General features: G+C 40.1%; 1 protein-coding gene across 4 annotated transcripts in view; it reads left to right on the top strand.

The window, feature by feature from the left end:
- Positions 1-3,405: 3,405 nt before the first annotated feature.
- Positions 3,406-21,205, top strand: part of mctp1a (multiple C2 domains, transmembrane 1a) — a 66,272-nt gene continuing 48,472 nt past the window's right edge. For 2 of the 4 annotated variants that reach the window (XM_026187641.1, XM_026187636.1), the window contains exons 1-8: positions 3,406-3,640; positions 4,170-4,249; positions 5,425-5,536; positions 6,859-6,897; positions 11,206-11,370; positions 11,675-11,805; positions 12,538-12,724; positions 18,423-18,516. In XM_026187641.1, coding sequence (XP_026043426.1) covers positions 3,473-3,640; positions 4,170-4,249; positions 5,425-5,536; positions 6,859-6,897; positions 11,206-11,370; positions 11,675-11,805; positions 12,538-12,724; positions 18,423-18,516 — 976 coding nt within the window. In that variant the 5' untranslated portion in view covers positions 3,406-3,472. The remainder of the gene's footprint in view (positions 3,641-4,169; positions 4,250-5,424; positions 5,537-6,858; positions 6,898-11,205; positions 11,371-11,674; positions 11,806-12,537; positions 12,725-18,422; positions 18,517-21,205) is intronic. The other 2 variants (XM_026187640.1, XM_026187637.1) reach the window with 2 other exon arrangements.

The following is a 21,205-nucleotide window of genomic DNA, read 5'->3' as shown; positions in this document are numbered from 1 at the left end:
TTTGAGACATAAAACTCCTAATTTTTATGGGCTTTTCCCAAGTGTGCAGTCTTTTGAAAAATCAGATATGAATGTCATACATAATAGTCGGTTTCCAAGAAAGCATCTCTCTGCTCGCTCCTCTGTGCTGTACCCACTCTCACTCATATTCGGCCACCCACAGCAAAAGCCTTTTCTATTTCATACTTTTCAGCCTGCATGTGTTTATGGCCTCATAAAGCTGGCACTGTGGGATGCAGAAGGTCTGAATCAATGATGTGTGTCTAAGGAATATTGACCTGCTGGGATATAGAACGAGAGCGAGATAGAGAAAGAAAGTTGGAGCACTTTTAGAAAATAATGCCTTTAGCTGCACACTGTGGTTTGGGACAATTTCAGATAGTTCATAAATTATCAGCTCATATCAGTGATATAAGATGTTGCAGCGTTTTCTAGATTTTTTTCTTTTTGTTTCTCTGACGTGACTTGCTGTATATGGTTACCTCTCTTCTTCTTCTTATCCTGTCATTCGTGTCCTCCTGCCGCAGCTTCCTTGCAGTAACATGTCAAGAGCAACGGTGTGTAAAAAGCTACATGTGTGTGTCTCTAGTGGCTCTGCAAGTGAGCTTGAGGGTGTGTGAGTCATTTTAAATGTGAAGAAATAGACACCTTTTCCAGTGTCTTTGCAAAGACACTGGCCTGATGAAAGCAAAGCCTCCTAGCACTGAAAAAACACACCATTTAATATGTTGCATATGTTAAACTATTGAGTATATTATAAAATTATACTGACGATAATCATCAACATAATTACTCATGCTTCATTTTTATTATAGTGACAAAATAACCCAGTCGACAAGTCGTGTCATTACTGTTCTTTACTGCCTCTCATAAGCATCAGCAATGTCGTTATGTAGGAGTCAGATATTCGCTGGTATTGTCATGCTAATGATAGGGAAAGACTCTATCTTGAACTGATGAGACGTGCAAACACTGAGCAGAGAAGCTTTTATCCACTAGTTCCCGTGCTGTCAGTCAGCAGTTCAAGCTCTTTAAGAGAAAACAGAGCAAATTGTTGGATATAAAAGACATGCTCTGTGGCTGCTATTGATCTCTGTTGCTTGTCAATATTTAGCATATGTTAATGTACAACATATAGTCAACATTTTTCCTTTGACTTTGGAAAGTATCGTTAACGTGCAGTGCATCTGCACATCTCTGTTTGTAGATAAATCAGAATTGCTCGATATTACCATTCCCTCCCTTGGTGTTTTGGTCACAGTGGATGATAGCACAACAGTGATTCAAGTCACGTACTGTATAAACAGTCACATCAGGGTACTGTTTCATTGGAAGATATTACACATCATAATTATAGTTACCCAAGTCAAACAGATTTTGTTTAGATATAGTGCAATATCACTAAATTTGCCTCTAGGGTTTTTTCTTTTTAACAATCTGTATAGAGTACATTACCCTTTACTCTCAGAACATCATGTTAGATAAGCACAGACTCCCCAGCAGACTCATTAACAGAGGGGAAATAAGAAAACCTTGGGTAGATATAGAAAATGCTTGAAAACAGATATGCAGTAAATGAAGACAAAAAAAAATGACGAGGAACTTTTAAATGACAACAGATGATAACTTTGCAACAATAAAATTGTTTTCGTCTTCAAAAACTGCTGGCATTGGGACACATTCAAAATGCACTGTAACTTTGTACATTTGTGGTAAGTTAGGCAGCTGACAAACTAAAGCCACAAGTTAAGAGTCTTGGAGTTATTTTAAACCTTCTTTTTTCAAATCCCACATAATTTAGATTTCATTACCAAGATGTGCTTCTTTTCACTGTCTCCAAAGTGCAATCCTTAATGACTCTCCATGATTCAGAAAAACTTGTTCATACATTTAGTTACAGTAAACCGGATTATTTCTGTTCTCTTGGCTGGATTTTCTAAGAAAAGAAAAACATTAGCAGGCTGTAGCTAATTTAGAGGTTCCAAGGTTCACTAACACAAGTAACCAAGAGGAAGTCACTATAGTTTCTGCACTGGCCTCCAGTATTGTACAGAATCCACTTTAAAAGGCTCTTGTATATAAAGCCTTACACTGTCTTGGACCATCGAACATTTCTGACAATCTGTCATGTTATGTTCCAGTTCACTCCCTGAGATCCTTCACTGCCAAACTGTTAGGCAGAGAGACAAAATAGTTGAGGATGCAGTTTGGTTTTCATTCCCCAAACTTTGAAACAGCCTCGATTCAGGAAGCACATTTTACCAACAGTTTTAGGAAACTCCTAATGACACACTTCCTTGCTCTTGCATTTAAACTTTGTTTTGACTTAACAGGAATAGAGTCAGCATTGGTGCTTTTCATTGTACCACTGTACTACTCATTGTCAGGTACAGCCACATTAAGAGTGGCTTTACAGAGTAGTTTTTCTTCCTTAAATACTTATTTGAACAGGATTGTGTGTGTGGGTGTGTGTGTGTGTGTATATATAAATATTTTTTTTAATTTGTTTTTTTTCCCAGTGTTGTTGTGTATGTGAAGCCCTTAAACTATAATTGACTAATTGACTGAAGGGGAAGGGTTTACTGTCCTGAACAATATAGATGCTTGTTGAGGAATCGTAGAATCAGTGCTTAAGTAGCTCACATACATGTGGATACATACGAGAAGTTTAACAGCCAGTCATGTATAAATGTGCACATAACCTCTCAGAGTGCAGCTTGTGTTTTAAGTAATGGGATACAGCTGTAAAATAACATTTTATTGATTTGATCTAAAATTATTTCTGTATGGGTTAAAATTAGATTTATTTGCTTCCATGTAATATAAGACAACATAAGATAAGATAAGATAACCTTTATTCCCACACGTGGGAAATTTGTTAGGTTGGTTCGTTGATCCCATTAAAGTTAATTGTTTTTGTATTCATTGTAAGCATCGGTGCCTGTTTGCAGTTTGTGCTCCACAGAATAACACCAATACGAACCAATGCCGTCACCTAGTGGTCATATAAAGCCAGCGTTCATATTTGTATCACATGACCGTAACTTTGAGTCACGTGGCCGATTCTCTCCGAGCCTGCTTCACAGTAGCATATCAAGCTTTTCATATGTTTGTATTTAAAATTGATCTGAGGGGGTTTGGCATAAATAATACAAAATAAAAATAGTCTAAAATAATAAATCAAATTAAAAAATACAGTTTTCATGTTAAGAAATTGTGCAGAGGCAGTATTTATTTATTTTTATTTTGACAAAATCCTGTAAGTCCTGATTACTCTATTATCAGTGGGCAGAAGCAAATATTTTTTCACAAAAGAGTTGCTGCTCTTCAGTAAATTCCACAAAGTGAAGAAGGTAATGCCAGTTTGACCATTAAAATAATGGGAAAATGAAAAATTCCTTTGTCCAATCAATATTTAAATCGACAGCCTATGTCAGAATTGTATTTTAATCACATATGACTGTGTGTTTTTATGTGTTTGCTTTTCTTTTTCTTAGGGACCAGTGATCCATACGTGAAGTTTAAGATTGCAGGGAAGGAAGTGTTTAGAAGCAAGACCATCCATAAGAACCTCAACCCAGTGTGGGATGAGAGAGTTAGCCTTCTGGTGGAAACCCTGAGGGACCCACTGTATGTAAAGGTACAGAAGATAAGTCCATCCATCCATTCGCTTCCGCTTATCCTTTTCAGGGTCGCGGGGGGCGCTGGAGCCTATCCCAGCTGTCATAGGGCGAAAGGCAGGGTACACCCTGGACAGGTCGCCAGTCTGTCGCAGGGCCAACACACAGGGACAGACAACCATTCACACTCACATTCACACCTAGTGGCAATTTGGATTTTCCAATTAACCTATCCCCACAAACTGCATGTCTTTGGACGGTGGGAGGAAGCCGGAGTACCCGGAGAGAACCCACGCAAACACGGGGAGAACATGCAAACTCCACACAGAAAGACCCCGGCCTGATGGTGGAATTGAACTCAGGACCTTCTTGCTGTGCGGCAACAGTGCTAACCACCGTGCCACCGTGCTGCCTATATGTCACCTAGCTCTAAAATGTCTTTCTTTAAGTTAATGTTAAATATTTCTGTAGACGTTATAAAGGGTAAAAGGTCTTCATTTGTACCATTGCTGTACTTAAAGTAGCTGCTTTATATTTGTCCCTTTGTAGGTCTTTGACTATGACTTTGGACTTCAGGATGATTTTATGGGCTCAGCATACCTCTATCTGGAGTCACTGGAACATCAGAGGTCTCTTTCTCTTATTTGACTTATAATATTTTATTACCTGCCTTTTTTTTAACGCACTTTTACACCCTTAGTCTTTTTGATTCCCTATTAAGTAAGCAGTCTGATTGACTCTGTATCTATGGATTGCCTTCAAAGCCTGTACTAGCAAGTAGATATAGTCTTTGACTTCCCTCTAGTGGCAATCTTTGGTACTTCAGCTCATATTTTCATGAAGCTAAACGTTTGCCTGTGAAACCATAGACAGACATACACTGCAACAAATATCCCTGTTATTTAAAGTAATGTACAGACATATTTATTTTTACAGTTTGTTACTGTAAAATTAAATATAATATAGAACATAGAATATAGAACATGACCTTTATAATACAATGAGCTGATAGACTGGTATCATATGGTCATTTTCGTGTTTCCATTATAATCTATATTAAGAGTTTAATACAGTAAAATTTATCGAGTAACTGGCTTTATAAGTACTGTACATCTAAATCTAAGCTTACAAAAACAAAAGGAATAATGTAAGTTTGTAAAGTAGCTCAGATCCATCAATATTTTTGATAATCTAAGTGTACTGTGTTTTTACAGCCGTTTGTTACAGTATAAAGTATAGTATCTCAAGTGGAATTGATTATTTTGCATTATATAGTGTGAACATCTCAGGGAAAAGGCACATGAATATGACTTTGGTTACCTTGGCTTGTTTTATTTCTAGTCACATAGGGGCTGGGTGAATCTAAACTGGCAACAGCACACATTTACTCTTGCTATATGCAGGTGTTATTTCTGATAATAATGATGAGTCCAGTCTAATCGGTTGCCCTAGTAGGCAATCAGTGTGATGGGAAGTCAGCTTACACAATATACTGTTTTTACAGAGGAGAATATGACCTCATGTAAGAGGTCATAGAGCAAGTATAACTCAGCGCTTTTACACCTATGACAAGTTAAGACACCTGCCGTAAAAACTGTATAAAGACCTTGAAAGCGAATTAGTAAAAGGTTAAATTAGCTCGATAACTTGTTTATGTTGGCTGTGTTGATGTTAACATAAAATTCACTAATAACGTCACAGAGTGAATTTTTTTAATCAGATTTCCACAATGCATTTTACTGCTTGTACACTATATATGTACAGGAAACAACATGTGAATATGGCTTATTGTTTATCTCCAAAGGGCACTGGACGTGACACTGGACCTGAAGGACCCACAGTACCCTGAACATAACCTGGGCAGCCTGGAACTATCCGTTACTCTGACACCAAAGGAGGGAGACGTGAGGGATGCTGTAAGAAATCTGGAAATCTATAATAACTCTGATTTTTCATTCATCTCTGTCTTTTCATGCATACACCACAAATCCTCCTTTTTCGGGGGAATCACTCTTTTATTTTAAAATAAAGAGTATCGCATCCCTACAGTAGATCAACATGGATGAATCATATTCCTAATCCTTCACTTTAGCATCACTTTTCTGAAAGACACTAGAAAGGTCAATAGTTTTAGGACATAAATGAAGTTCAAGTTGTGCTAAAGAACAATGTGCTGGTTTCGTTCAGCCTCACTTAGTAGAAACTCAACTCAGCAAATACATATGCATAAACTAAAGTGTAATGAATATGTTGTGTGGAAAAGTTGCATGTTCAAAGAGCACTGGATCTTCTTTCCTAATTATGTTAGCTCGTGCCTCTGCGGACGTGCAATGGATTTCGGAGTTGCATTTATTTATGTTCAATTATTTGTTTGGTTAATTGGACCCCTGCATGCTCGATTCAGACCAAGGCAGAGTCATGGGGGAAATATTTTATTCCTTTTGATCTGATGTCTTAATTCTGCAGCTTATTTGCTACTGTAGTTCAGAGAGTCCACAATTGACAGAACAAATAAACTCTATTTAGGTTAAGCACCAGTTTGGATTTCTCCCACTGTGAAAAATTGAGTACAAGGTTATAGTAATAAATTCTCTCTGTTGCCATCTACTGGTACGAACCTGTAAGATGGAATATATAACTTTAATTCGCTTTTTGAGATCCCCGAGCAACCGATGACAACTCAGCATCAACAATGGGACTTTACTCAGTTATATTAAAGTTGATGAGCGTTTGTTTAACACGATGGGATTTATTTCTTCATTTTTTTCTCAAAAACAGAGAGGGCCAAAATCTGTGACATAGTGCGAGGCAGTGAAGAAGACTCGATGCATTTTAAGGAGATTTTTATATCTTGCCACCACAAAATCTATTTGTGTCCAGCAAAGTGAAATACTTAATTAGAATAATTCAAATATGTAAGCAGGTAAGAGCTTTAGGTGCTGCCTTTGCTTGGGTCTACGATGGAAAAGGGCAGGAAGAACAAGTGTATAGAAAATAATTATTAAAATGTGTGAAATTTATCAACAGGCACCAGTGTATATTATACAAATAAATAATTTCTGACTCCATAGAGTGCTTATACTGTACACTCACTTAACTTGCATGATTGTGGCTGCCCTACTCTCCCTGTCCCCCTCACACCCCTATCACTGACCTCCATGCCCTTTAACCTCTGGCCGTTCAGCCTTTAAAGGGAGATACTGGGGGGTTTTCTGTAACCGCTTTGTCTCATTTACAGACCATGCTTTTGAGAAGGAACTGGAAACGATCTAGTAAGGTAAACTAAAACAGCATGTAACTCATGAAACCTCTAACTGTACTGTAACCCCACTACCGACCGCACTGCACCTCACCTGTCCTTCTTCACTGGTGTTCTGGTACATGGATGGAGTCTCCGTGGCCCTTCCCCCCTCCCTTCCTCCGTTTCCTCCTTCCACAAATGTGGTATTGGCAGTTTTTTTTTTCTTTAATATTTCTCCAGTTCTCATTGTCACCAGCTTATTTTCCACAAGCTGCAATATACTTTGCATCTGCTGAGGTTATGTCAGCTCATTTTTGGAATGCAAGTGAGCTTAAAGGTGAACTATTCTTCGCACATGTGAAGGCAAGTCATACAGTCAGGTCCGTAAATATTTGGACAGAGACGACTTTATTCTGACTGTGATTGTGTACATTACCACAATGAATTTTGAACGAAACAACTCAGATGCAGTTGAAGTGCAGACTTTTAGCTTTAATTCAGCGTGTTGAACAAAAACATTGAATAAAAATGTGAGCAACGAAATCGTTTTAACACAATTCCATCAGTTCAAGGCCTCAAAAGTAATTGGACAAATTTAATAACTGAAAATAAAATGTTCATTTCTAATACTTTGCTGACAATGACAGCCTGAATGCTTGAACTCGTGGACATTACCAGATGCTGGGTTTCCTCCTTTTTAATGCTCTGCCAGTCCTTTGCTGCAGCAGCTTTCAGTTGCTGTTGTTTGTGGGCCTTTCTGTCCAAAGTTTAGTCTTTAACAAGTGAAATGCTCAACTGGGATAAGATCAGACGACAGACTTGGCCTGTAATAAACTTCTGGGTTGCTATGGTTGTGTGTTTCAGTATTATGAAATGCCGCTCAATCAATTTGACTGCATTTAGCTGGTTTTGAGCAGACAGTACGTATATGAACACCTCAGAATTCATTTGGCTGCTTCTGTCCTGTGACACATCATCAATAAACACTAGTGTCCCAGTGCCACTGGCAGCCAAGCACGCCCAAGCCACCACACTATCTCCGCCATGTTTTACAGATCATGTGGTATCTTTTGGATCATGAGCTGTTCCACACCTTCTTCATACTTTTTTCTTGCAATCATTCTGGTAGAGGTTGATCTTGGTTTAATCTGTCCAGACAATGTTTTTCCAGAACTGTTATATATATTCTTTTTTAGATGGTTCTTTTGGGGGGTTTTTTTTGGTTTTTTTGCAAGCCACTCATAAGCCACAGTCTTATGAGTGGCTTGCAAATTGCAGTGAACCCTCTGTACTTACTTTCATGGAGTCTTCTCTTCATGGTAGACTTGGATATCGATACGCCTTCCTCCTGGAGAGTATTGTTCACTTGGTAGGCTTTTGTGAAGGGGCTTCTCTTCTCCATGAAAATAACTCTGCGATCATCCACCACAGTTGTCTTCCATAGATGTCCAGGTCTTTTTGCGTTCCTGAGTTGACCAGTGCTTTCTTTTTTTTCTCAGGATGTGCCAAACTGTAGATTTTGCTACTCCTAATATTGTAGCAGTTTATCAGATGGTTTTTTTTTTCTTCTGTTTTCTCAGCTTAAGGGTGGCTTGTTTCAACTACATGGAGAGCTCCTTTGACCTCATGCTGTCTGTTCACAGCAAAATCTTCCAAATGCAAGCTGCACACCTCAAATCAACTCTAGGGCTTTTATCTGCTTGAATGATAATGACATAATAAAGAATTATCCACCATCTGCCCATGAAATAGCCTTTGAGTCACTTTAAAAAGAGGTTGGCAGGAGGAGCTGAAACTCCTAAACCCTTCATCCGATCTGACTGTGGACACCCTCAGATTAAAGCTTAGAGTCTGCACATTATGTCCATGTCCATTATAGAACTATAATTGAAATATGTTTCTGTGAACAGCTCTCCAACTATGTATGGACCTAACTATATGTGATATAAATATTAAGGGTGGAGGAAATACCTTACAGTCAGTAGCATTTTTTTTCAAGAGCACTTGCTGTACTAGTTGTAAAGATCAGCAATAATTGTTAGAACTTTTATTAAAAACTTGCTAACTTTGGTGCCATTTTTGTGAAATCAGTCAGTAATAATGCAGCTTCAGAATTTTCTTTTTTGTGATTCCACTGATTTTTACACTTTGAAGCAGTTCGAATCATTCATCAGTGAGATCTCTGTGCTTCTTCCACCCTTGATTTGCAGTGCATTGCAGCTATTATGTGGGAAAATAAGGCAGATTTCTATTCTGGGGTTTTTAAGAAGTCCTCTACAGCAAATACGCTGTGAGATATGAAGTATTGTTGACTTTTGACTTTTTTACTGACTACAGGACACTCCTAGACCCCTTTTCCATCCAGTGAAAAAACATTTTGACGTCATTATGAGTTCCCATCTTGCCGCACATAAGGGGCTGTTAACTTTTGATTTCATTTTTTGTGATTCTTGTTGGCTGTGAGGTTGAACAGAAAGCATGCTGTTTGATGTTCCGCTTCTTCTTACTGGCTCGTGCATGATGCACATACCTTGTCTGTTCTTTCAATTCAGCAATTTTAGTGACAGGAACAATTTTGAGCTCAAAATTGAGTTTATTCACACTTTTATTTTGTTTGTTTGTTTTTTTTACTCACATTTCACTTTTAGTGTTATTGAGATAGAAACTTTATGATATCCACCAAGAGACATTTGAAGTATGTTTGGTTGGAGATGGGCAGGCGTCCTGCTGTATCGTGCCTCCCCAAACCAAGCCTTTGAAGCCTTCAAACTGTGCCACCCTGCCTGTGACTCGGGAATTCACTGAAACACTAACTATTTGCTTTTGCTACCCCACCAAAAAAGCACTGCTTGCCTCTGTGTTGCATACAGTACATAGTTATTTTTACACCACCGCTTCTTCCTTAAAGAAGCATATATGACTATTGAACCCACTGTAGAAGATGCAAACTTTAAAATAATAATTAGGAGGCAGAGGCATGTTAATACAGGTCTCTCTAACTTTACCACAGGGCAAAATGCTGATTTTGGGAATATTTTTTATATGTTTTCTGCTTCGAGAGGGCTGGCAAAAGTTTAACCCTGTGCAACACAGTATTAGTTCTTAAACTGTATTAAAAGACTTTCAGCCTGTGAACATCTTTGTGTATGCGCTCCATCCTGCTGTGTTCTGGCAGTGAGATATGGATTCCTAATCCAAATAGCCCATGGTTTTCTATAACAACAAATATGTGGGAACAAAAAAGAAGGATGCAAGGGAAAAGGGATTGTGCTCTAATACAGTAGGACATAACAGCGACCTCTCATCATTAGCATATAGCGTGTTGGTAGCAGTGAACGGGAGCCATGGAGGATGTGGGAGTTGCTGTATGGGAGGTTGGATTTAATGCAGGGAGCTATTCCCAATGTTTAATGTCTGGAGAATGGAAATTAAGAAGCTCCATCTCTAGATCAAAGGCCTGCGCTTGCGAGGCAGGGTTTGTTCAGAGTTTAATGAAATTCACCCTCAAAACAAAAGCTATGCTAATATGTTCTTCCTAACAAGGAAGGAGGCGAGAGCAAGGCAGAGGGAGAAAGTGGAAGTGTATTTGTTTGACAAATAAATAACCCTGCTCTTTGTTTTAGTGAAGGATACTGACACGATTCAAAGAGAGGTTAAATAGGCCTGTAAGTGCTAAGAAAAGTGTTGAGGGTAAAAAAAGACTTAAAATATGGAGAATAATCAATCTGAATTACAGTAGTTTACAGTAGCCAGATGGAATAATAATGTACTGTACAGAGGAAAACTATAAGTAACTGCGAGGTTCCCCAAGTTTTGGAGTAAAAACTGACAAGTCTGTTCCCTTTTATTCCTTTTTCTAACATAATGTTTAGAATATGTACAATAAAAATGAATATTCACGCTGCTGTACCCTGTTTAAGAATAAAAGGAGGTTATGATACATATTGTGCATTTTTGCACAAATATGGATGAAATGTTGATACTCACAGTAATAACGCTTTTTAGCATTGCCAAGAAATTGTTCACAGTAAGTGGATAATGCAGTGCTGTAATTTATAGCGAGGCCCTGGCATGTCAGGTGAACTCATACATAGCAAATTACCTTGAATTACCACATTTTATGTTCAAGTATTATCTTGTTTCTTGTGCCTGCTCTTTATGTGTCGCCTCAATGCATTTGATATCGGTTATTTTCCAGTGAATGAAGTGCAAAGTGTATGCAAGCCTTGATAAATTGATGAATGCTGCAATTTCTTCTATTTTGTGGGTTTGTTTCTATGTGCATGCAAATGTATAAATGTGTACGTGTGTGTTTGTGTGTGTGTGTGTGTGTGATTGCTGCAGTATCAGAGTATGCGTCTGTCGGATGTACACCGAAAAGCCCAGTTATGGCGAGGTATAGTCAGCATCAGTCTCATAGAGGGCCATGGCCTGCAGCCAATGGATGCCAATGGTCTCAGTGACCCTTACGTCAAATTCAGGATGGGTCACCAAAAGTACAAGAGTAAGGTAAGCCACACGAATGAGATGATGTTAAGATTATAGAATTTTGATAAAACTTTATAATTTTCGAGTCACCAAATATCAGTATCAGTCTTTAAAATCAGCTCTAGTTGTGTGTTATCTTTCTGCAGGCATATTTACATTTTTTATGCTCTTTATTTTACTTGTTATTTCTTTATACTATTTATTTGACTCTCTTTATTTTGATAGCGGTTCCAGCTCATATATTATCTAACAAATTATAGCTCACATTAACAAATGGACACATGGGCAGAGTGAATGTCCTTGTTTGATTTTTTTTTTTTTTCAGACAATTTCAAAAACGCTGAACCCTCAGTGGAGAGAACAGTTTGATTTCCACTTGTACGATGAGCAGGGAGGCTTTGTGGACATTACAGTCTGGGACAAAGATGCTGGCAAGAAGGACGACTTCATGGGACGGTACGATGGTCTTTACCGGAGCGTCTGGATATTTTGTTTTGTTTGCTTTTTGTTTTTTTTAATTGTATGGTTGATTAAGGCTTACTGCTTATTCAGGCTGATAAAAGGTGCATTTTAGTAAGGGTTAGTTTTAGTACAAAGTTGTCTTATTTGCCTAATTCTCAGCATTGATTATTGCAGAGCATCTCAATCCTGTGCATATTGAAACACTGCCCTACAGTCTTTCATAGTGAGAATGATTTCTTTCATTTGTCTTTCATCAGAGTGGATGTACTTGAGCAAACCTTTGCTTTGAACTGTTTGGCCCAAGTAAAGCAATTACTGTTGGCCTGCCTCTGTTTTAGCTGTAGATATATTAAAGGCATGCTAAGAAATCAATTCAATCAAGAGAAGATGCTTTCAAGTGTCTTCTAAAAGGTATTAATGGTGTCAGCTTTGGCTGAATTTCCGTCTGTTGCTTTTATCTTACACAAGATGTTTGCTTATTAAGTGATGCTTAACTTCAGTTAGTGAGGTGATAAAAAATGAACAAAAGAAACCTGAGATTCTCTATATTCTTCTTTTATTTCACGGGCGCTCTGCAGTAATTTAGACACATTTCTTTCTGTAAACAAAAACCCCTACCATGACTTTGTCTCTTTTAGTATATAAGGCCTGCAGTATGTTTCATTGTCAGTTTCATCACAAAGTCTACAACTTTCTCATTTTGTGTCTGTTTATTCTTTTCTCTAGGTGTACCATTGACCTGTCGCTTCTTAGTAAAGAGCACACACACAAATTGGACCTGCCACTGGAAGAAGGTGAAGGTGTTCTGGTGCTGCTGGTTACACTTACTGCTTCTGCTGCTGTTTCCATCTCAGACCTGTCAGTCAACATGTTGGATGACCCGCACGAGCGGCACCAGATCAAGCAGAGATATGTGAGTTAGCATTTGAGCTTACGTTAAGCTGTGATTGCATTAATAATTTTGTGAGGAAAGTACACAATATGTTAGCGCTTAGGAAAAGAAATTACATCAGAGCTACTCTATATCCATATACTTATAGGTATTTGTATATAGACATATACCTGACAGTGTGGCAAAATGGCCAATCACATTTTGTGAAGAGTAATTTCTCTCATCAAGATGTCTTTTTTCACAAGCCAGTGTGCTTAGATTTGATTTATAATTAGATGATGTGAAAGGCAACAGAGTAGGAGATACAGAAACGGATACGGGGGTTGAGAGGTCAAGAAAGCAGTGCAAGCGGGTTCAGTCGTTTGACTGAAAATGTCCGAGCTCATAAGCCAGTTATCGTTAAGCTAGAGGGAGACAGACAGTGAGGGAGAAAGTGAAGGGCAACGAGCAAGCGGGAGAGAGCCCTAAGGCCCCATCTGCTTCAGAGGCCCTCCACTCAACACAATGGTTTTGTGTCTTTGTCTTAGTCTAGTTAACCCTTCACACCCTGTCATCTTTACATCTTGATGCAAAAAATACACACACACACACGCGCACACACTTAAATGGATTTGATTCAGTGACAGCTTCCACACAGGGGACATTTCTCTGTCCATCAACAGAATTATGTGTCATGCTATCTCTCAGTGCTGCAGCCAAATTTGTTTCACTGTAAAATTTCATTTTACCATATGTAGGATATTTGTTTGCCTAATTGGTTAATTTGAGTTTCACCCTGATTTATTTATTTATTTTTATGACCTATTGGATTTAATTGTCTGGGCGAGTTGTTGGAACGTATGTTGACTTAAACAGATCTGCTTGTGTACATGTGGGTGTATCATACGTGTCTGTGTGTTTTCACCCGGGCTGTCGGTACTTGTGAGATTAGACAATTTGTTTGGATTTCTACATCTGAACTGGTACCCAGTAGCACATCCTAGCTGGTGTGTGTATGCCTCTTTCAATGTGTGCCTAAGCTGCAGTTGCCGAACATCGGTGCCACGACCTACATAACCGTGGCGGTGCCTTATTGGCTAGCCACGGGAGGTCGACCGCTCTGCTACGCGTTGCAGAAACCACACAACATCAGAGGGGGGAGCTCGAGGACTGAGACACAAACACGCTGTGCCTCTCCTGACAGTCACAAAATGAGGGCTAGGAGAATGGGTGCGTGTATGTGTGTTTGCCTGAATGTGTGTAATAGGGGGCGAGGGGTAAAGGGTGAGGGTTGCGCCGAAAAGGGAAGGCGTGTAAAATGAAAAGAAAAAGCTATTTCACCTCTCTCACAACTCATGCAGACCCCGTTTTTCTGCTCGGTTGAAGGCGACACATTTTACTTTCCTCACCTACCTCTTTTCCTGCTTCCTTCTCTCTCCTACTCCTCTCTCTCTCCATTTCTCTCCTGCTCTCCCAGCAACCTCAGTTCTTTGTCTGTTGCCGCTATGGCTCCTGTTAGATGAAGGGATGGCGAGATAGAGGGTGAAGGAAGGTGGTGGGGGGTTGCAGATGGAGGGGCATGGTGAGGTCGGTTTGGAGACTTGAATGGTCTTTACCTATTAACATATTCCTTTTCCTCAGACTGGCAGTCTTTCAGTTGGAGAATTTAATAAAGATGTACCTTATCAAAGAGCACTGCTAAGACCAAGTACCACCAGTAATACATAACAGTGCTGCTCAAAGCCTACTAATCTGCCCAGTGTGTGCATGTGTGGATGTGTGCAGGCGTAGGTGTATGTGTAGGCACATTTTTACCGACTGGTATTATCTGCTTGAAAAATCAGCTGTCCAGCACAAGCCTGCACAAAGCATGCACTACTGCTAGCCATAAACAAGCTCACATGTATGGACATGTGCAAAAAAAAAAGCGTCTACCTGTGTGTAACTAATAAAATGGCAGGGAATCGCAGCTTTGAAAAGCAGATACCTTCATAAGAAAACTCAAAATCGTCCGCTTGTCGCACCCTTCGGCAGCGTAGACACTCTGCTCGTGATGAAAAGGCGCACAAAAGATAACTTTAAGGTTAGGTGTAGCAGTGGATTGCAAACACACCTACATGTAAATCTAGAGTTTTTAAGAAGATATTACTGTCTTCGTTTTAGAGAATCATTGTGTTCCAAACTGGAAATGTCCTTGTCACTTTGTTCCACACAAACGCTACGAGCGCACCTCAAATGGCTGCAATTTGTTTGGTTTTTTCCCCAATTCAATCTGTGGCCATTGATGAAATACGATAACAGACATCTGAGTGCGGGGACATTTTGATAGCACTGAGCTCATTAATATCTTCTGAATTGTAATAGATTTTTGTGTCTGTGTTTTTGCCAGGTCACTGTGTGCCTGCGTGCGCTTGCTTCTGCATGTGTGCGAGTAAATGAATACACAAGATTTTCTGTGCCAACTAATTTGAATGCATCTGACAATGGAGATATGCAACATGGTGCAATGCACTCACTCATAGGCAACTACCTTAGACGTTCTATTGCTCACTGTAACCTTTCCTTCATCCCTAATTACTGTTTCCCAGAAGTAGAAAGGGATGAAGGCAGAGAGGGAAAATGAGAGAAAGAGATTTATGCATTATGATGGCAAAGTAGCACACACACTAATGGCTCTTAATGGGCTTGAGTTGGCCACAAGATGGGTGGATGAGAGGAGGAGGACATGGTGACCTCCACTAAAGTGGTGGTACTTCACCATACACCCCCATGTGCTGTGTTGCACGCATGCATACACACGCACACGCATACACACACACGCACACCCCTCGACCCACTTTGGAGCACTGCTCTAAGGTGAAGCAAAAGGACACAACCTGGCCATGAAGTGAAATAAGGGGCTGCGCTAAGTTGTGAGATGAGCAAAGAGCAACTTTGGCAGAGACTCTTAAAATAAAGGAGGTTTTGGGGATGCAGACAGTTTACAGCAGCCTTCAGTTTGTGCAGGTTGTCACAGAAGCACACTTAGAGCTGCTAGAGGTGATGCCAGTTTGAAAAACTCTTGCTATAACCACGCCTCAGGTTGCGTGCAGGCTCGATTTGTTTTAAATAAGAGATGGCAGCCGATTAAAATCCTATGCAGGGAATCTTTGATTGTTCCATATCAATGAACATCACATAATTTTTACTGTGTCTGTTAACCAACTGACCTATAACTCTATAAATGCTTTAGTATAGTCAGGCAATAGCCTTCCCCTTTTTCAGATGCTTATCATCATCAGCCACACAAAATTCAGACAAATAAAGTGCATAATATATCATTCAGTTAGGCTCACATCTAAACCCGTTAGTGTTTAGATTATGTGAGAGCCAAATGTTTACCATTAAGCCCTGAGGATGTGAAGTTAGTGGACAGCTACTGGGGTGCTTGACTCCAAAACCTACAGCTGCCTTGCATGAAATCAGAGCGAATCAGAACCATGTATATATGTTTGCGTGTGAGTGTGAAATGTTATGCGGTGGTGATGAAAGGTGACATGCTGAAAAGATGACAGTGAGTCATAAGTCTATGCCGGCGCTGATTCACTTTGTGTGTTTATGTGTCTGCGGAGTGCGACAGAGACGGGAAGAAGACATCATAGTGACAGGATGTCAGTCAAAGACAGGGCGGGGGTTTGTCTTATGAAAGCCAACTCTGTGTCCTTTAATTTTCTTCTCCACCCTCCTTTTTCATTTCCTCCTTATCCCCATAATTCCACCTGCGAGCTGATGAGGGTGTGGATGGAGCCATAAGTGGGGCGCTAGGGGTAGGGGGGGGTCGGTCTTGGCCTCTTTTCTGTCTTTCCTTCTACCTGTCTATCCAAGCCATCTATTCCTGTCTGTCTTTCTGATGAGGATTTGAATCCTTGTGGAGGTCGGGTGTGTTCTTTCTACCAATCATGGATTGAGGCTGAACTCTAAAGGTCCCCTCAGGGAGTCCGTATGGTGGGAGGAGGGGCTGAATTACATAGGAACGTTTCGGGGGGGTCTCAGCATCAATACATTAAAGAAGTCATTTAGTCTTGTACCATTTTTGCATATCTGTGTATTGAGAGGAAAGCACACACGTATTTACAACATTTGCTTTTGATTGAAATCTGACTTTAACACAATTTTTAATCTGACCAATAACAAAGTCAAAACTGGATACATTACAGAGATTAATGTCCAGACCCCCGTGCCATTTCTTAATACTCCTCGCTATAGGCACACTTTGATCATTGCCAAAAAAGTATTGATCTTCGATCCCCAGCCCAACAGCTGGATCATTCCGATCGCGGCGTGTTTACTGTTTGAACTCTAGCACACAAACTGTTCAGCTATTAGTTTGCCCTTGCCTCTTCCTCTGCCGCCCCCCACATGCCCTCTTGCCGACTCTTTTCTCCCCTCTTTCTCCCCCGCCTTCTTTGCTGCTCACCAATAATCACAACAAGCAGCTGTATCTTCAGAGAAATCGTGCCTTAAAAATCGAGAGTTGTCCCCTCTCTCGCGCTCTCTTTCTGTATGTCTCTCTTTTGCGCACTCTGTTTCTCCCCCCTCTCTTTCTTTCGCACACTCTCCCCTCTCATCTCCTTTAGAGAGCGTTTGGACAATGATATCGCTGGAAACAGGCAGAGTCTGACAGAGTTGGTAATAATGAATTAAGTCTGTAGCCTGGCCCTGACTCTGAAATTTAAATTATAATTACTCCTTTGGGGATGGAAGGGGTTATTGCCAGAGAGAGAGAAATAAATTGAAGTGAAGTGCATTTCCACTCTGCTTTTAAGACACGCCGACATGCTACTCAATTTGGCCCGAGTGTAGGTTTTCTATGCATGTGTTTATACCTGAGAATCTGGGTGTGAACAAAAGCACAACTTTGCGGTTGCATGTGTGCGCGACTGGTCACGCCTCGTGGTCGCGCCGATGATCTCCACAGGTCTTCGTGAGATTTACAGACTCATTTTTACACAGTCATCCTCGTCCTGGTTATTGAAACGTTGTGCATACAGTGCATCCCTTCTCACTGTAGACTTCATGTGCTCTGTTTGCCTGCAAGTCATTCGTCACCTATTATGTTTCCTCAGCACATTATGTTTTATCATATTTTTCCCTATCTCTCTGTGTGAAGCAAACACAAAAGAGGCACATTAATATCAGTTAGATCTCAGTGTTGTTGTTGTTTCTTTTCACATTATCCATATAGAATAACTTCTTGCTCTGTAAAAAGCTAGTTTTCTTTAAAACAGAGTATAAATGTCTTTGCATTTGAGATAGCAAAAACTGTTGTGCAGTAACAATTGTAACAAACTTCCACAAATTTCCCTTTCAATGCTAAAGTCTGTACAACTTTGATGTTATTCTACTTAATAAGATGCTTCTGAAATCAAAGACTCCTATTATTTTTGTTTGCTGTTGTCATTTCAGCACTGCTCCTCTACTTTACCGAAAAATTCGGTAAAATCATAACATTTAAAGGTAAAAAATTAGGAAACACTTGAAATAGACATGCACAACTATTTCATTAAATTTAAATCCAGCCATTTCTCCACTAGACCCGACTCGATAAATGCCAGCTCTACATTTTCAAATAAAGGCTGGTAAAGGACATAATCTACCCTTTCCTCTCTTTATGAAATGTCAGGCTATTGACATGCCTTTCACTTCGGTGCTAATTTGCCATCCTCTTTGACCTTTCACCCCTGTTTCTGGGATGTTTCAGAGCCTCTGGAGGTCATTCCACAACCTGAAAGATGTCGGCGTGGTCCAAGTTAAGGTTATCAGGGCTGAGGGCTTAATGGCAGCAGATGTCACAGGTAAGACACTGACCTGTAGTCCAAACAACAGTGCTGTGCCCTCTGTAGTCCTCATTTGCTGTACATTTCCATAAATTAGTTTCTATATATAGATTTATTTTTAACTTAGATTCATGCTCATATATTTATACACTTAAAAAGTTTTGCTGATGTTTTGCAATTTCTGTTTCTGCTATCACTTTGAGCACTGCTAGAACATCTGATTGGTGACACTATCAAGACAAATATATATCTTTTGCTCTAAATAACTTTTGCATAATGTTCGCATCTAGACAGCAGTTTCCTCCACCAGCAATCTGCCATAAATCTCACCAAAGATAAAGTCAGGGCGTAATTTTTGTTTAAGGGATGATCTTTTACGAGACTCCTCAGAGAGAGTTAAAGTCGACTTTGTGCAGGACGCTAAATTTGTCTCTGCATTTTTAGAAAAGATGCAGGCTGCTCATTTGAATAATAGAGAAAAAGTACACATTTGAACCAACAAATCACTCTCATCCCTCCTCCCGCGCTCTCTCTGCTTGCTCTCTCTGAATCCTCCATTCTCCATTAATTCTTACTTTTAATTAGGTCTACAGTGGACAGGCCTAGTTTTTCACTCTGTATTATCTAGTAAAGGGAGAAAATATGTGTGTGTGTGTGTGTGTGTGTGTGTGTGTGTGTGTGTGTGTGTGATGGCGAGAGAGAGAAAGAGAGTCTGGAGTTTTATTCTATTTGAAACATCCATAGTCCCATTAGCAAACACAGAGCGGAGCTGGTTGATTTTGGGTTATTGCAGGGAGCGGCTGGAGCAGTCAGAGTGCAAGCCAAATGGTTCCCTGGTTCATGTATTTCACTTGGAGCATAAATTTGCTCTGCGACCATATTGGGGAGTTCATCGTTTGTTTGTCTAAGCTTCATGAATTCCTCTCGGAATATAAACGGAGGAAAACTGCGGATTGTTTATTAGCCGTTTGTCTTTCAATTTGTCTTTGCCGGTTTGATACAGTTATTGAAAACATGTTTTTTTTTTTTAGAAGTATCTCTATAGCCTGCGGAGGTTTGAAATTATTGCAACAGACTAACTTCACAGTAAAATATGACATGCCTTGGGAACTAGCGGTAATATTTTACTTAGCATGTGCTCAGGTTGGACTGGTATCTAACATTTGCAATAGTTTGGACGTTATAACATGGGATACATATTAATTAGATTAGCAAAGTAAAAAAAAGTTTAAAAGCAATTTAAATAAAAAAAAATTTGGTTTCACTGGAGAAATGTTTTTACACTCAACATTACAACTTTTTTTTTGTCATAGCCAGAGAGACTTAAAATTAAGACAGTTGAATGTAAAAATGCCTTTAAATTTGTATTGCTCTCGAACTTAAAAGCAAATCTTTTAATTTTGCTCCAGAAGCAGCCTAACCCCACAGTCAGTGGACTGATACTGATAACAGACAAGGCAAAGGGGTTGTTTTTAAATGGCTTGTGCCTGTTTTGAGTCTGATGCTGTGTGTGTGTGTGTGTGTGTGTGTGTGTGTGTGTGTGTGTGTGTGTGTGTGTGTGTGTGTGTGTGTGTGTGTGTGCTTGTGTGCGTGTCACTGGCAGAAACAATAGCTCTGTAAGAGCCACATAAGAGCCCTCACCACATGAACACCCCATTTTAACAACGCAGACCAAGAGAGGGTCAGGAGCAAGGTGAGAGAGAAACAGAAGGACAGACAAACAGACAGAGACAGGAGAGAGAGAGAGAGAGAGAGGAGGTCAGCGAGCGAGAAAGAGTTCACCATCTCTCTCCCATTCAGCCAGCCCGTCTCCTCTTCTCTCTTTTTTTTTTCTTTCTACTCCTCCCCTCTCTCTTTCGCTCTCTCTCTCTCTCTTTCTCTGGCCATCTCTCTCTCTCTAATTGGAGTGTTTTTGTGGAGTAGCTCCACTCTAGCCCAAGTAGGATAACTGAAAATAGTCTCTAAAACCAACAATCCCTTTTGTCTGCCAGCTCTTGTCCCTCTGAGTGGATGCTATACTCTTAGAACATTTCAATAGTGAGACACACACACACACACACACACACACGCATGCGCGTACCTACCGCAGCAGCATCACCAGAGACACAGAATGTGTACCCTGCCAGTGAAGTCTACATTTAACAACTTGAATGGTTGGTAAATATTGCAGCTCATATCGAGTGACCTGTTAAAATTAACATGGTAATGCACTGGTTTACATTTTAAAGCATGAATTATAATTAACTGTGATAATTCAGGGGCACGAGAGCGCCGTGCGTTGCCTCTACAACCTTAAACTCCTCACTGACTCCAAGCTTTCTCTGAGGCAATTACAGTATGCTTCCTCATTTTCTATACTGTATCCATTTGCCACTTATCTTAGAGCACTCTGAAATTAATTTGAGCCCACTTCTTGCTGCAAACCCTTCGCCACTGTCACAGAGATGGGACCCCGGTGGTGGTGGTAGTGGTGGTGGTGGTGGGGGAGCTTTACTCAGACATTACCTGGATGATCACTGAGTGGAGCTCAAACCCGAGCGTGTAATTGGTTAAGACAGCTGCCTCTGGTGCTGGTGGCCAGTAAGGTGAAAGTTCACCATCGGTAACAACTGGCTCTCTGCAGCAACACAGCCTGCCGTGTCATTAAAAAAAAGAATATTAGAGAGAAAATGGGGGGGAAGGGACGGACTTCTGCAGAAATAATTTC

The sequence above is a fragment of the Astatotilapia calliptera genome, chromosome 12, assembly GCF_900246225.1.
Source record: "Astatotilapia calliptera chromosome 12, fAstCal1.2, whole genome shotgun sequence".
NCBI lineage: Eukaryota > Metazoa > Chordata > Actinopteri > Cichliformes > Cichlidae > Astatotilapia > Astatotilapia calliptera.
The sequence above is the reverse complement of the archived record's forward strand: the minus strand, read 5'-3'. Positions and strand labels throughout refer to the sequence as shown.